The 15,464-nt window shown below is 39.3% G+C and overlaps 1 protein-coding gene across 3 annotated transcripts in view; it reads right to left on the reverse strand.

Annotated features, from left to right (window-relative positions):
• The window catches only part of flr (actin-interacting protein 1 flr), a gene marked incomplete at its 5' end in the record, with an annotated part of 240,820 nt that overhangs the window by 103,664 nt on the left and 121,692 nt on the right, over window positions 1-15,464 (reverse strand). For all 3 annotated transcript variants that reach the window (XM_070092751.1, XM_070092750.1, XM_070092749.1), the window contains 1 exon segment: window positions 5,453-5,555. In XM_070092751.1, the coding sequence (XP_069948852.1) occupies window positions 5,453-5,555 (103 nt within the window).

Consider the following 15,464-nt stretch of genomic DNA (forward strand, 5'->3'; position numbering starts at 1 on the left):
CTTTATCTCTGATGAGTTTCGAGAGTTTTCCTACTCTCTAAGATCTGCCCTGGGTCAGACTTGTCTGACACTTGTCCAGTTAACTAGGCTGTTGCTGCTGGTGGCCCACTTGCCCACATATTTGTCACAGCCTGGTTGATCAAACACTTGGCAGAGGAAATTGTCTAGTCTCCTATGAAAGACTTCTAAATTTGTTCCAGCAGTGTTAGATATCTCTACGAAGCCTCGAATACCTTTGCTTTTACTAAAATTTAAGTGCTATTAATCCTGAAGTTTATTTGATGAAATTATTTCAAAATACGTAACACAGTGGAACCTCGACTTACGAATGTCCCAACATACGAGTTTTTTGAGATACAAGCCATTGCTCGGTCAATTTTTTGCTCTGAGTTATGAGCCAACATCCGAGTTACAAGCGAGCTTCCCCCGCTTCTTCTTCAACCCACACCCTACTTACCTTGCTTGTTTATCTATGATTTCATGCTTTAATTCCATGGACATCATCCTCTTTTTTTTCTCAGCACTGTCCTTTGCCCTTACTTTCTTAGGACCCATGGTTAGAAAAAAAGAAATTTGACAAAATAACTGCACAAAATGCAAGCAAAACGCAAGAGAAATGCTTCCACGCCGAGGTAAACAGTGCACTGAGTTGGCAGCGTTCTGAAGCTCCTCATTATTATAATTATTATTTCTCCATGGGGAAGTGGAACATAATTCCTCCTCCGTACAGCCAAAGTGGAATACGGCCATCTTGTACACTTGGGAACAATGTCACTGAACTGGAATGTTTAGAGTTATTCTTTGATGAACCCCTGATCGAAAGTATTATCATGGAAAGCAACACATACTACGAGTACACCATGGCAAACACAATACTTTCACCAAAATCATGTCTACACCAGTGGAACGAGGCAACTGTGGCTGAGATGTATCTTTTCTTTGCCACAATAATGCTTATGTCACATGTGTATAAGCACAAAGTGAAATCATACTGGTCAACAGACCGCCTGATTGCAACCCCGGGTTTCAGTGGTATAATGCCAGTGAATTGATTTGTGCTAATGTTACGTATGCTTCACTTCTCAGACAAAACCAGGCCTGACAGAAACGACAGGTTATATAAGATTAGGCATGTTTTTGTGTATCTGAAAGAGAAATTCACTATCTATTTTTATCCCTTCAGGAAGCCTGTAATTGACGAGTCTTAGATTCTTTTCAAAGGAAGACTCTCTTTCAAGCAGTACATACCAAGCAAGAGGAAATGCTTTGGTATAAAGTTGTTTGTGCTTTGTGACTGTTACAGTGGTCTGGTATTGGATATTATTGTGTACACTGGAAGTTATACATTGCAAAATACCAGGAAGTTATTGGGCATCTCTGGTGATGTGGTTAGAACAATGATAGAACCATACCTTGACCTTGGTAAGGAGCATATATTATATACTGGTAACTGGTACACAAGCCGCTCACTCAGTGATTTTTTGAGAGTGAACATGACAGATGTGTGTGGCACAGTGCGTATAAATCAGAAACATATGCCCAGGTTTGACGCTGGCACTCGTAGAGGTGAGGTGCAAGCGTTTGCTGCCAATGACATCATGGCATTTCGGTGGCATGACAAACGAGATGTCACACTGTTGTCATCAGTTCACCCTAATGAAATGGCAGACACTGGCAGGCACCATAGAGAGAGTAATGAACCCATTCTAAAACCTGCAGCTGTGATTGATTACACCTTCAATATGCATTCAGTGGACAAATGTGACATGCAGATTGGGTTTGCTGATTGTGTTCGCAAGAGTTATAAGTGGTACATAAAACTCTTTTTCCCATCTTCTGGAAATTTCCATGCTCAATGCTTATAATATGTATAAGATGAGGACCAGAAACAAACCACAATACGGCGAATTCTGTTTGTCTGTCATCAGACAAATAGTATTCAAGTACCAAGGAAGAACACCTGCAATAGACCGCCCACCAAATTATCAACAACTACCTTCTCGTCTGAAGCATGGTGATCACTTCTTGGTAAAACTGCCTGCTACTACTTTCAAGAAAAAGGCTCAGAAGAGGTGTTACGTCTGTGCACATACAAGGAAACGCCCACAACAACGCAGAGACACTCGTTTTATGTGTGAGGAGTGCAAAACTCCACTGTGCATGACACCATGTTTCAAAGACTTCCACAGGCTGCAGAGCTTCTAGAAACATTCCCTGTGACTGTATATGTGTATATAAAATATAGAAAAATAGTAATAAACAACATTTCATATCGTTTGTTTGTGTAAATATTTTTTGTAAACAAAACAATGACAACAGTGTTTATGCCCTTATTGTGTAGTATTGAAAAAGAAAAAACTTACAAAATACTGATCATATTGGTCTCACAGGCCATAAAAGTTACTTGGAAAAAGAAAAATTAAAAAAAATACTAGAAATTAGTACATAAGAAAGTAAATAAAAGAATACCAGGAGACGGCAGTCGGCGATGTTGCCACATTGTCCCCCTTTTTCATCAACTTCACGCCTCCATATCTCGGTAAGTATTGATGGTAAAATATTTTTTGTTTAGCCTATAATATTTAAAAAAAAAAAACAACAATTTTTTCATAAGAAATTTTTTTTTTTTTTTTTAAATTTGGCCGACCCTGAGAACGAGTCTCTGAGAGGACCTGTCGACCCTCAAATTCAATTCAATTCAAGTTTATTCTCTATAAGGGTTACAATGTGGGGTTTACAGGTTTTGGGTATTGCGTGGTTTATATGTTATAAAATACTAATTACAGAGGGGGCCACTAGGACACCTAGCATGGCTAGGCATTTCGAGCAGACTTAGATAAATTCTTAACATTAAATCCTTACAGATTATGGTATTAAGGCTAAGTGACTACATCATAATTTGTGAGTTTAGCAATGTGAATGCTTTTGTTTTGGCACAATACAAGGTGTCTATATTGGAGTATCATAGGCAAACTTATGACTAGTTAGGATTTATTATTTTAAGATTAAGATTAGTATTTCTGGGTTTATAGTCAGTGGGTGAGTGAGTGTAATCGTGAACCACCAGGTGGTTATCATGTAGTTAGTTGTTGGGGTGGATCAGAGAGATAAGATGTTTTCTAACTGTAGTTCTGAAAGTGATGAATGTGTCTGCAGTTCTAGAGTTTTCAGGTAGGGTGTTCCAGATTTTAGGTCCTTTGAAATACATTGAATTTTTGTAAAGGTTTAGTCGAACACGGGGAATGTCATAGAGATGTTTGTGTCTGGTGTTGTGCCTGTGGATCCTGTCACAACTATCAAGAAAGCATTTTAGGTCAAGGTTAATATTGGAATTTAAGGTCCTGTAGATATAGATTGCACAGTAGTAAGTGTGGATGTTCTGAGCAGGGAGTAAGTTTAGATCTATGAAGAGTGGGGGGGTGTGTTGCCAGGGATGGGATTTAGTGATTCTTCTTACTGCAGCTTTTTATTGGGTTATTATTGGCTTTAGGTGTGTTGCTGCAGTTGAACCCCAAGCACAGATAGCATAGGTGAGGTATGGATATATAAGTGAATGGTATAGTGTGAGAAGGGCAGTTTGAGGCACGTAGTATCGTATCTTGGAGAGGATCCCCACCGTTTTGGATACTTTTTTTGTTATGTGTTGGATATGGGTGCTGAAATTTAGGTTGTTGTCGAGGTATAGGCCAAGGAATTTGCCCTCATTATGTCTGGCAATTATAGTGTTGTCGATCTTAATGTTAAGAGTGTAGCAAGTAAATCAGTGAAAAGTGAAGTGAACAAAAAATAAAAAACATTAAGCATTAAGCAAGTAAGTTAAGTGATTAGAAAAAAGACGAAACAAAACAAACTCCTCCAATGTTATTGTTGGTGTTTATAGGGCCACTGACAGTATATGCCACTCTGCCTATCTTTTCCCACCCTCAACCTCTGCCAGCATCTCTGCTCCACGTTAAGTGTGTATGTACAATTTATATAACCAGTTTATTTCTTTACATTCTCTATTATGTTTTATGTTTTTATACAATATTTCTTATTTATAAACACATTGTTTCAGTGTTTTCCTTACAAAACTAGTGATCTAGTGCAGTTAGCCTCACAAACACTCTGTTTTCTCTTATAATAAGAGAATGGGAAGATATGGTCAGAGTGGGAGCAGGAATGGCCGCCACCACTAGTCACATAATAACATGTATTTTATTCATTCTAGAGTAAATATCATGTTTCTATGTTATTTATATTGTTTATTATGTCATATTAGATGAATTGTGATAGATAAATAAGCCACAGAGTTGATATTAGCATCATATTGAAGTATTTTGTCCTGCCTCCCTAGAGAAGGAATTCCACTGGAACGGATTAATGGCATTTCAGTTAATTTAAATGAGGAAAACTAACTTCATACACGAGCAAATTGAGTTATGAGCTAGACCACGGAATGGATTAAACTCCTAAATCGAGGTTCCATTGCATATCTCTTCATTCTAGAGTAAATATCATGTTTCTATGTTATTTATATTGTTTATTATGTCATATTAGATGAATTGTGATAGATAAATAAGCCACAGAGTTGATATTAATTGAAGTATTTTGTCCTGCCTCCCTAGAGAAGGAATTCCACTGGAACGGATTAATGGCATTTCAGTTAATTTAAATGAGGAACACTGACTTCATATACGAGCAAATTGAGTTATGAGCTAGACCACGGAATGGATTAAACTCATAAGTCTAGGTTCCATTGCATATCTCTTCTACATTAGGTCAAAAGTTTGTTGGATGACATCTATGTGTTAAGTTTCTTGAATTCGTAAGTTTCAGTTATTTAGGGTACTGGGGCCAGCGTCTGAAAAAGAAAGCAATGTCACTAGCAAAGATTATTAATCAGAGGTGTTCAGAGGAATCTGCAAGATCACTACTGTATGGGAGGAATAGGGAAAGGCCTGTTACAGTATACTGTATTACCTTGCAAAACACCAATAATTGTTGCCCAAACAATTTACCAAACTTTATAATGTTCACACACTTTTCTGACAAATGTGTACGAACCTATGCTCAATATGCAATACTTTTGTCCATTCTTTGTAACCATTTCCAATTTCTCACTGAAGATAACTATATTCCATGTTTTGTCACTTAAATTTTCCATTTATTTATTTACAAGATTCATTTTATCTAAATTTCCTAATCAAAGTAATACTAGCCCTTCCACTGTGCATTTTTCTCTCTCTATTTATTACTGTCTTATTTAATTAAAACCTATTTTTATCCAACCTTTCCAGCAAAGTGGTAAAAAGTAGGACCATTTACAAAATGTAACTTTGTAAATGGTCCAAGTCGGAATGAAACGTCATCGTAAGCTCCTCTCTCCTATGTGCGGGTTGTATATTGTGTAAGGCAGTAAGACCACAGACTAAGCTCGTCTACTTCTCTACACAGAAATTATGATAGATACCTGTTGCAACATCCCAAACAGTAACAGTCCCATCAACTCCTGTTGTATAGAGGCTACTGCAATCAGCTGAAAGAGCCACCCTGGTAATGGGTTTGTTGTGTCCCTGAAACATAAAACAAATCTGTAATACATATTTTTTTTTATTTCAAGGCCATCTCCCACAAAGGCAGTGCAATCCTTCCCCCCCAAAAAAAGGAAACACATTCACCACAATACATTCAATTACTGTCTTGCCAGAAGTATGCTAATATCACAGGTTGGATGACTTATGGTTACATCATCCCCACCCTTCCTTCAGACTGCAGCCATTGTCCTTCCCACCTCCAGGACTCAAACCAGCAAAGTGATTTCCCTGAATCCCTACGTAAAAGATACCTTACACTCCAACAGCACAACCATTAAAAATCACTCATCTGTATTCACTTACATAAGCCTGCTACATGCTCAGGGCCCTAAATCTCAAAGCTTCCTTCATTACCTCCCTCAAACCATTCATGGGATGATCCCTACCCCTCCTAACTTCATCCTATTTTTCTCAATCATCTCTACATGCCCAAACCACCTCAACATTCTCGTAACAGCTTTCTGAATTATACCCTTGGTGACACCAAACCGCCTTTTAATTTCCATGCTTTGAATTCTCTGCATATTCACACCACATACCTCTCTCAAATATGAAGTCCACACTACTTCTAGCCTTCTTTTTTCTGCAACATTCAAAATCCATGCCTCACACTCATATAAGTGTTGGTACATTTTTCTCTTTTGTCAATTCTATGTTTGACTTCATCTTTCATAGACCCATTTGCTGATGTGCACTCCCAAATATCTTCATACATTTACTTCCCACATATTCCCTCCCTTCAATATGATATTCAATCTAGATTTTTTTTAGTTACCCTCATCACCTTGCTCTTATCTATGTTCTTTTTTAATTTCCTACTTTGCATACTCACCCAAATTCATTTACCAACCTTTGCAACTTGTCTTCTGAACTGTGACAACTCCTACTTTGTATCAGATCAAACACCATTTAATACCACACCTCTCCCAAACACATGGGAATTGATCTCTTTTTACATCCCCACCTATAAATCTGTTTAACAATGGTGACATAACACATCCTAGTCTAAGTCCTACTTACACTGGAAAATAGTTCCCCTCCCTCCTAAATACCATAACCCAAGCCTAACTATCAGAAAAAAAAAAATGCTTTTAATAACAAATCTCCTTTTCCACACATTTGCAACATCTGCCCAATGGCTACCCTATCCACATTATCAAAGTCCTATACATACCTATCATAGAGTTTAATTGATAAAATATGCACAATAAATGGAAAATTATCACTTTCACTGATGGGAAAGCACTTCATCGCTTCTCTTAGGCTTTGAAGAACTGCCGGCTTCTCTACTTTTGTGCTTTGGGGCCACTATTATGCAAAATTAAGAGGTATTTTTGAGCAACAGTAAACCATGGATAATCGAAACCACCGGTACCAAATCAGTGGATATGGGAGTTCTACTGTATAATAAACCTTATTGTGCCACTGAATAACTAATGAGTAACAATCATTTCTTTAGATATCACTTTCTTTTGATTAACAAAGTAAATTACATACTACATCTAAGGAGGCAAAGAAGGAAATGTATGAAAGTATAGTGGTACCAACACTCTTATATGGGTGTGAAGCTTGGGTTGTAAAGGCTGCAGCGAGGAGGCAGTTGGAGGCAGGGGAGATGTCCTGTCTAAGGGCAATGTGTGGTGTAAATATTATGCAGAGAATTCAGAGTGTGGAAATTAGGAGGAGGTGTGGAGTTACTAAAAGTATTAGTCAGAGGGCTGAAATGGGGTTGTTGAAGTGGTTTGGTCATTTAGAGAGAATGGATCAAAGTAGAATGACATGGAGAGCGTATAAATCTGTAGGGAAAGGAAGGCGGGGTAGGGGTTGTCCTCGGGAAAGTTGGAGAGAGGGGGTAAAGGAAGTTTTGTGGGTGAGGGGCTTGAACTTCCAGCAAGCATGCGTGAGTGTGTCAGATAGTAGTGAATGGAGACGAATGGTTTTTAGGACCTGATGAGCTGTTGGAGTGTGAGCAGGGTAATATTTAGTGAAGGGATTCAGGGAAACCAGTTATTTTTATACACCCCGACTTGAGTACTGGAAATGGGAAGTACAATGCCTGCACTTTAAAGGAAGGGTTTGGGATATTGGCAGTTTGGAGGATATGTTATATGAGAGATTTTTATCTTTGTATATGCTTCTAAACTGTTGTATCTGGGCACCTATGCAAAAGCAGAGATTATGTATGAGCGAGGTGAAAGTGTTGAATGATGATGAAAGTATTTTCTTTTTGGGGATTTTCTTTCTTTTTGGGTCACCCTGCCTTGGTAGGAGGCTGCCAATTTGTTGGGGGAAAAAAAGTAAAACTGAAGCATAAGAAATTAAATAACTTAAAGCAAATTACAATATCCATGATTATTACTGATGTCTTTAATGTGATGAGGTTATGAATCCTGCTAACAATTTTAACCCTTAAATGGTCCAAACGTATATATACGTTTTTTCAACATCTGAAAGTATGTAAAAAAATGTAGATCTTCTTTTTTGTTTACCTTTGAAAACATGTAAAAAAACTTTTACCTACATTTATTTTTTGTTATATTTGAAAATATGTAAAAAAAAAGTAGATCTCCTTTTGTAGCACTACGAATTTGAACGTCGATCTGTTTGGACCGTTTAAGGGTTAAGTACTGTAAATGAGGCAAAAAGCTAGAACATGAAATTAGTGGAAAAAAGACTAATGAAAATGCAAATTAACAAAAATTATTTTTTTTTTTTATCAAGTCGGCCGTCTCGCACCAAACCAGGGTGACCCAAAAAGAAAGAAAATCCCCAAAAAGAAAATACTTTCATCATCATTCAACACTTTCATCTCAATCACACATAATCACTGTTTTTGCAGAGGTGTTCAGAATACAACAGTTTAGAAGCATATATGTATAAAGATACACAACATATCCCTCCAAACTGAAAATATCCCAAATTACAATTACGGGGTAATATAAAAGAGAAGGTAGTATATAATAAGACTACAATGTCTATCAATTTTCATCTATTTTTGTAGACTGTAAAGTGCCCTTTTGAATCAGAATGCACCCTATTCCTAAAATGCTAAGTGTAATTAACCCTTTCAGGGTCCGTCCCGTAGATCTACGGCTTTACGTTGTGTCCAAACCGTAGATCTACGCCATGAGCTCAGCTCACTCTGATAAACTGTGAGTGGTACATTTGGGCCTAGATATGAGAGAATACATCTATGTGGTATGTGTGCACCACATAAAACAGATCCTGCAGCACACTCTGTATAATGAGAGAAAAAAAATGAAATCATGATTTTTCGATTAAAACAGCAACTTTGCAGTGTTTTTTCGTATGTTTTTTATAGTTGTATTTGCGATTTCTTGGTCTCATTTGATAGAATGGAAGACATATTACAGAAATAGAGATGATTTTGATTGGTTTTAGCACTGGAAATGGCTTGAAACTGAGCTCAAAGTAGCAGAAATGTTAAATTTTTGCCGATATTCAAGAGTAAACAAACGACCTCACACGTCTAATACACGTCAGCTGGTGGGTCTAATATACATTCACAAATATGGTGATGATATTTATACAATTATTACAGTATTGCATAACAGTAAATCTTCTATTTTTTGGTGTGAATAAAAATTCATTATGTGAATAAAAAATCAAAATGGAATTTATTTGTAAAGCCTCAAAACATAACTAATGAACAGAGGAAATGTTAGTTTAGTGCCAGGAATGCCTACATTGTTCATTCTGGACCCTATTTTGAAATTGGAATATTTTGAACTTTGTGTTAAATTGGCCAAATTAACAATTTCCGATCACTTTATTTTGTAGTTGAAACAGTTGACTTGGCGATTTCTTGTGCTCAATCGATAGAATAGAAGTAATACTAGTGAAATAGCTAAGAATTTGGTTGATTGGAATAATGTAATTGGCCTAAAATGGGAGTCAAAGTCGGCAAAATCGCCGATTCGTAAATATCGCTGACACATCAAAATTCGCGAGAGCATAATTTCGTCAATTTTCCACCAAATTTCGTACTTTTTGTTTTATTACCTTCACAAAAAGATTCTCTATGATTTCATAAGAAAAAATAACAATTTTTTTTTTTTAAATTCTTGGACACTGGTGCGTGACTCCAGATTTGGGCCTTGGACCCTGAAAGGGTTAAGCCAATGCCAAATGTAGGTCTCCGAGATGAATGTGGTTTTTTCCTGAACCTGTAGTTACCTGGAGAGAATTCCGGGGGTCAACGCTCCCGCGGCCCAGTCTGTGACCAGGCCTCATGGTGGATCAGAGCCTGATCAACCAGGCTGTTACTACTGGCTGCACTCAATCCAACATACGAGCCACAGCCCGGCTGGTTAGGTACCGACTTTAGGCGCTTGTCCAGTGTCTGCTTGAAGACAGCCAGGGGTCTATTGGTAATCCCCCTTATGTATGCTGGGAGGCAGTTGAACAGTCTTGGGCCCCTGACACTTATTGTGTTGTCTCTTAACGTGCTAGCGGCACCCCTGCTTTTCATTGGGGGGATGTTGCATCGTCTGCCGAGTCTTTTGCTTTTGTAGTGAGTGATTTTCGTGTGCAAGTTCAGTACTAGTCCCTCTAGGATTTTCCAGGTGTATATAATCATGTATCTCTCCCACCTGCATTCCAGGGAGTACAGGTTCAGTTACTTCAAGTGGTCCCAGTAATTGAGGTGTTTTATCTCCAATATGCATGCCACGAAGGTTCTCTGTACATTTTCTAGGTCAGCAATTTCACCTGCCTTGAAAGGCGCTGTTAGTGTGCAGCAATATTCCAGCCTAGATAGAACAAGTGACCTGAAGAGTGTCATCATGGGCTTGGCATCCCTAGTTTTGAAGGTTCTCATTATCCATCCTGTCATTTTTCTCGCAGATGTGATTGATACAATGTTATGGTCCTTGAAAGCGAGATCCTCCGACATGATCACTCCCAGGTCTCTGACATTAGTTTTTCGCTCTATTTTGTGGCTGGAATTTGTTTTATACTCTGATGAAGTTTTAATTTCCTCATGTTTACCATATCGGAGTAATTGAAATTTCTCATCATTGAACTTCATATTGTTTTCTGCAGGTGATCAGCCCCCAAAAATATTTCAGAAACTGTACTGTAATTCTATATTGAGTGTTTTTTTTTTTTTCTGAATGAAGATTGTAACTGGTGGTTGGCCATTCAATTTGTTCTGGAATATTTTATTTCATTATAGGCCCAGAGACTGCACCAAATTGGTACATTATCATATCATGCATCAATTCTATAAAACAGCACCCTGGAATAGAACCCAAAATGGAACTGCAAAGCACATGCACTAATGACCAACAGCTTGATAAGAAACCAAGAACCTGGGGCTGTGATTACTGGAACTGCATACAGATTATTTTCATGACAGGTAGGTCACTCCTTTAAGGAATAAAAATCCTCCACTGGGTTCTAGGGCTTCACTGTTATAATCTACCTGAATCTCGTAAGACCTTTCATTTGCTTAACCCTTTCATTGTCCAGACCCCCAATCTGAAACTTATCCACAGCAATTTGTTATTTTTTCTTATGAAGTGGTAAGAGAATCTTTTCCTGAAGGTAATACAACAAAAAGTACAAAATTTTAAAGAAAATTTGACGAAATTACACTTTTGTGAATTTTGCTGTGTCAGCAATATTTATGCAATGGTGATTTTGCCCACTTTTGAGTCCTATTTTTAGGCCAATTACACTGTTCCAGTTGACCAAATTATTAAGTTATTCCACTAGTACAGTGGAATCCCGGATTTTGGATGTAATCCGTTCCAGGTCAGCCTAAATCCAAAAAGGCCAAAAACCAACGTAATACTTCCATAAGACTTAACGTAAATACAATTAATCCGTTCCTGACACCCAAAAATATTAACAAAAAATACATTTTTAAAGAGTAACTATAGTTTTACATACACAAAAGAATGAGAACTAAATAAAATGACTAATTAAATAGATAAACGAGCATTTAACATCACATTTACCTTTATTAAGAATCTTGGTGTATGGAAGAGAGGGAGGAGGAGAGAGGGATGACTGATTAATGTTTGGAAGGGGAATCCCTCTCTATAAGGACTTCAGGTATCAAGTCCCTATCTGGGGTTACTTCCCTTCTTTGTCTTTTACTGGCACTAGGACCAGCTTGAGAGTCACTGCAACTCTGTCACACAAAAAACTGTCCAGAGAGGTCTGTTTCTGGTGTCTCTAAGATTTACCTGAAGTGGGACAAGGTTTTGTCACTGAACATGTTGCAGATATGGCTTGCTTCAGCTTGGTTAGGGTGATATTTCTCCACAAAACTTTGCACCTCCCTCCACTTTGCACAAATGTCCTTAATTGCTTAGGAAGGCACCTTCCCTCTCTCTTCCTCCTCCTCTGAACCAATTTCCTCAGCTGTGGTCTGTTGCTGTTGCAGATGAAGTCTTGCAGTTCTTCAGTAGTTAGCTCTTGGGCCCATGGTGGCTTATTTTGCAGTCGCACTCAATAAACAACCACAAAAAACAATGGATTATAACGAAATGTTTGGATGAATGCAAGGAGTGTTGCTCACTCACGGAGAGACACAGCCAGACTGACTGATATACGTGGCATGGCGAGCGGACGCGTCCAATACGGACGATTTCAGAGTTGCCGGCCAAAATCCAGGATAGAATTTCAGCCAAAAAAGCGGCTGAAATCCAATTTAGCCGATATCTGCACCGGCAGATATTTGGGGTCCACTGTATGTCTTCCATTTTATCGATTGAGCACAAGAAACCGCCCAATCAACTACTTCAACTACCCAATAAAGTGATCAGAAACTGATAATTTGGTTAATTTTACACAAATTTCAAAATATTCCAATTACAAAATAGAGTCCAGAACAAACGATGCAGGCAACCCTGGCACTAAAAAACATTTCCTCTGTTCATCAGTTATGTTCCCAGGCTTCACATATGAATTCTATTTTAATTCACACAGAATTTTATACACAAAAAAATAATTTACTGTTATGCAATATTGTAATAACTGTATACATAATACAGTGGACCCTCGAGTAACGCCTTTAATCCATTCCAGAGAGCTAGCCTTTAGCCGATTTAGCCTTAGCTGAATTAATTTTCCCCATAAGAAATAATGGAAATCCAATTAATCCATTCCAGACACCCAAAAGTATTAAACAAAATAATTTTTTTTTTACATGAAATACACATTTTCTTACACAGAAAACAATGATACATGCACAATAAACAATACTGAAATGGCACTTACCTTTATTGTGGGCTTGTTGATGAGTGATGAAATGGGAGGAGGGGAGAGGATGAAGGTGTTCTATTGTTTGGAAGGGGAATCCCCTTCCATAAAGACTTCAAGTAACAAGTCCTTTTCTGGAGTTACCTCCCTTTTTGGTTTTTTAATGCCACTGGGAACAACTTGAGAGTCACTGGACCCCTGTCACACAAAATATTTGTCCAGAGAGCTCTGTTTCTCGCATCCCTTTAAGATTTCCCTAAAATGGGACACAAGAGTGTCATTGTACATGTTGCCAATACGGCTTGCAACAGCTGTGTCAGGATAACATTCATGCATTAAAGCTTGCAACTTTGTCCACCTTGTACACATTTCCTTAATCTTTGATGAAGGCAACTTCCTCCGTCTCTTTTCCTTCTCCTCTGAAGCACATTCCTGAGCTGTGATCTGCTGCTGTTGCACCTGAAGCTCTTGCAGTTCTGTAGTCGTTAGCTCTTCATCGTCGTCCTCCACCAACATTTCCACATCCTTGCCACTAACCTCCAACCCCATGGACTTCCCCAATGCCATAATAGATTCCACAACTGGCATAGTCTCCTGAGGGTTAACCCCAAACCCTTCAAAATCCCTCTCTTGTACACATTGTGGCCAAAATTTTCTCCAAGCAGAGTTCATCGTCCTGCAAGTCACCCCCTCCCAAGCCTTACCTATAAGGTTTATGCAACTGAGGATACTGAAGTGATCTTTCCAGAACTCTCTTAGGGTCAATTCAGTGTCTGAGGTCACCTCAAAGCACTTCTGAAACACTGCTTTGGAATACAGTGTTTTGAAGTTTGAAATGACCTGCTGGTCCATGGGCTGGAGGAGTTTACCTGGAGTTTACCTGGAGTTTACCTGGAGAGAGTTTCGGGGGTCAATGCCCCCGCGGCCCGGTCTGTGACCAGGCCTCCTGGTGGATCAGCGCCTGATCAACCAGGCTGTTGCTGCTGGCTGCACGCAAACCAACGTACGAGCCACAGCCCGGCTGATCAGGAACTGACTTTAGGTGCTTGTCCAGTGCTAGCTTGAAGACAGCCAGGGGTCTGTTGGTAATCCCCCTTATGTGTGCTGGGAGGCAGTTGAACAGTCTCGGGCCCCTGACACTTATTGTATGGTCTCTTAACGTGCTAGTGACACCCCTGCTTTTCATTGGGGGGATGGTGCATCGTCTGCCAAGTCTTCTGCTTTCGTAGTGAGTGATTTTCGTGTGCAAGTTCGGTACTAGTCCCTCTAGGATTTTCCAGGTGTATATAATCATGTATCTCTCCCTCCTGCGTTCCAGGGAATACAGGTTTAGAAACCTCAAGCGCTCCCAGTAATTGAGGTGTTTTATCTCCGTTATGCACGCCGTGAAAGTTCTCTGTACATTTTCTAGGTCGGCAATTTCACCTGCCTTGAAAGGTGCTGTTAGAGTGCAGCAATATTCCAGCCTAGATAGAACAAGTGACCTGAAGAGTGTCATCATGGGCTTGGCCTCCCTAGTTTTGAAGGTTCTCATTATCCATCCTGTCATTTTTCTAGCAGATGCGATTGATACAATGTTATGGTCCTTGAAGGTGAGATCCTCCGACATAATCACTCCCAGGTCTTTGACGTTGGTGTTTCGCTCTATTTTGTGGCCAGAATTTGTTTTGTACTCTGATGAAGATTTAATTTCCTCATGTTTACCATATCTGAGTAATTGAAATTTCTCATCGTTGAACTTCATATTGTTTTCTGCAGCCCACTGAAAGATTTGGTTGATGTCCGCCTGGAGCCTTGCAGTGTCTGCAATGGAAGACACTGTCATGCAGATTCGGGTGTCATCTGCAAAGGAAGACACGGTGCTGTCGCTGACATCCTTGTCTATGTCGGATATGAGGATGAGGAACAAGATGGGAGCTAGTACTGTGCCTTGTGGAACAGAGCTTTTCACCGTAGCTGCCTCGGACTTTACTCTGTTGACGACTACTCTCTGTGTTCTGTTAGTGAGGAAATTATAGGTCCATCGACCGACTTTTCCTGTTATTCCTTTAGCGCGCATTTTGTGCGCTATTACGCCATGGTCACACTTGTCGAAGGCTTTTGCAAAGTCTGTATATATTACATCTGCATTCTTTTTGTCTTCTAGTGCATTTAGGACCTTGTCGTAGTGATCCAGTAGTTGAGACAGACAGGAGCGACCTGTTCTAAACCCATGTTGCCCTGGGTTGTGTAACTGATGGGTTTCTAGATGGGTGGTGATCTTGCTTCTTAGGACCCTTTCAAAGATTTTTATGATATGGGATGTTAGTGCTATTGGTCTGTAGTTCTTTGCTGTTTCTTTACTGCCCCCTTTGTGGAGTGGGGCTATGTCTGTTGTTTTTAGTAACTGAGGGACGACCCCCGTGTCCATGCTCCCTCTCCATAGGATGGAAAAGGCTCGTGATAGGGGCTTCTTGCAGTTCTTGATGAACACAGAGTTCCATGAGTCTGGCCCTGGGGCAGAGTGCATGGGCATGTCATTTATCGCCTGTTCGAAGTCATTTGGCGTCAGGATAACATCGGATAGGCTTGTGTTAATCAAATTTTGTGGCTCTCTCATAAAAAATTCATTTTGATCTTCGACTCTCAGTCTGGTTAGCGGCTTGCTAAAAACTG

The sequence above is a fragment of the Cherax quadricarinatus genome, chromosome 40 (assembly GCF_038502225.1).
Source record: "Cherax quadricarinatus isolate ZL_2023a chromosome 40, ASM3850222v1, whole genome shotgun sequence".
Taxonomy (NCBI): domain Eukaryota; kingdom Metazoa; phylum Arthropoda; class Malacostraca; order Decapoda; family Parastacidae; genus Cherax; species Cherax quadricarinatus.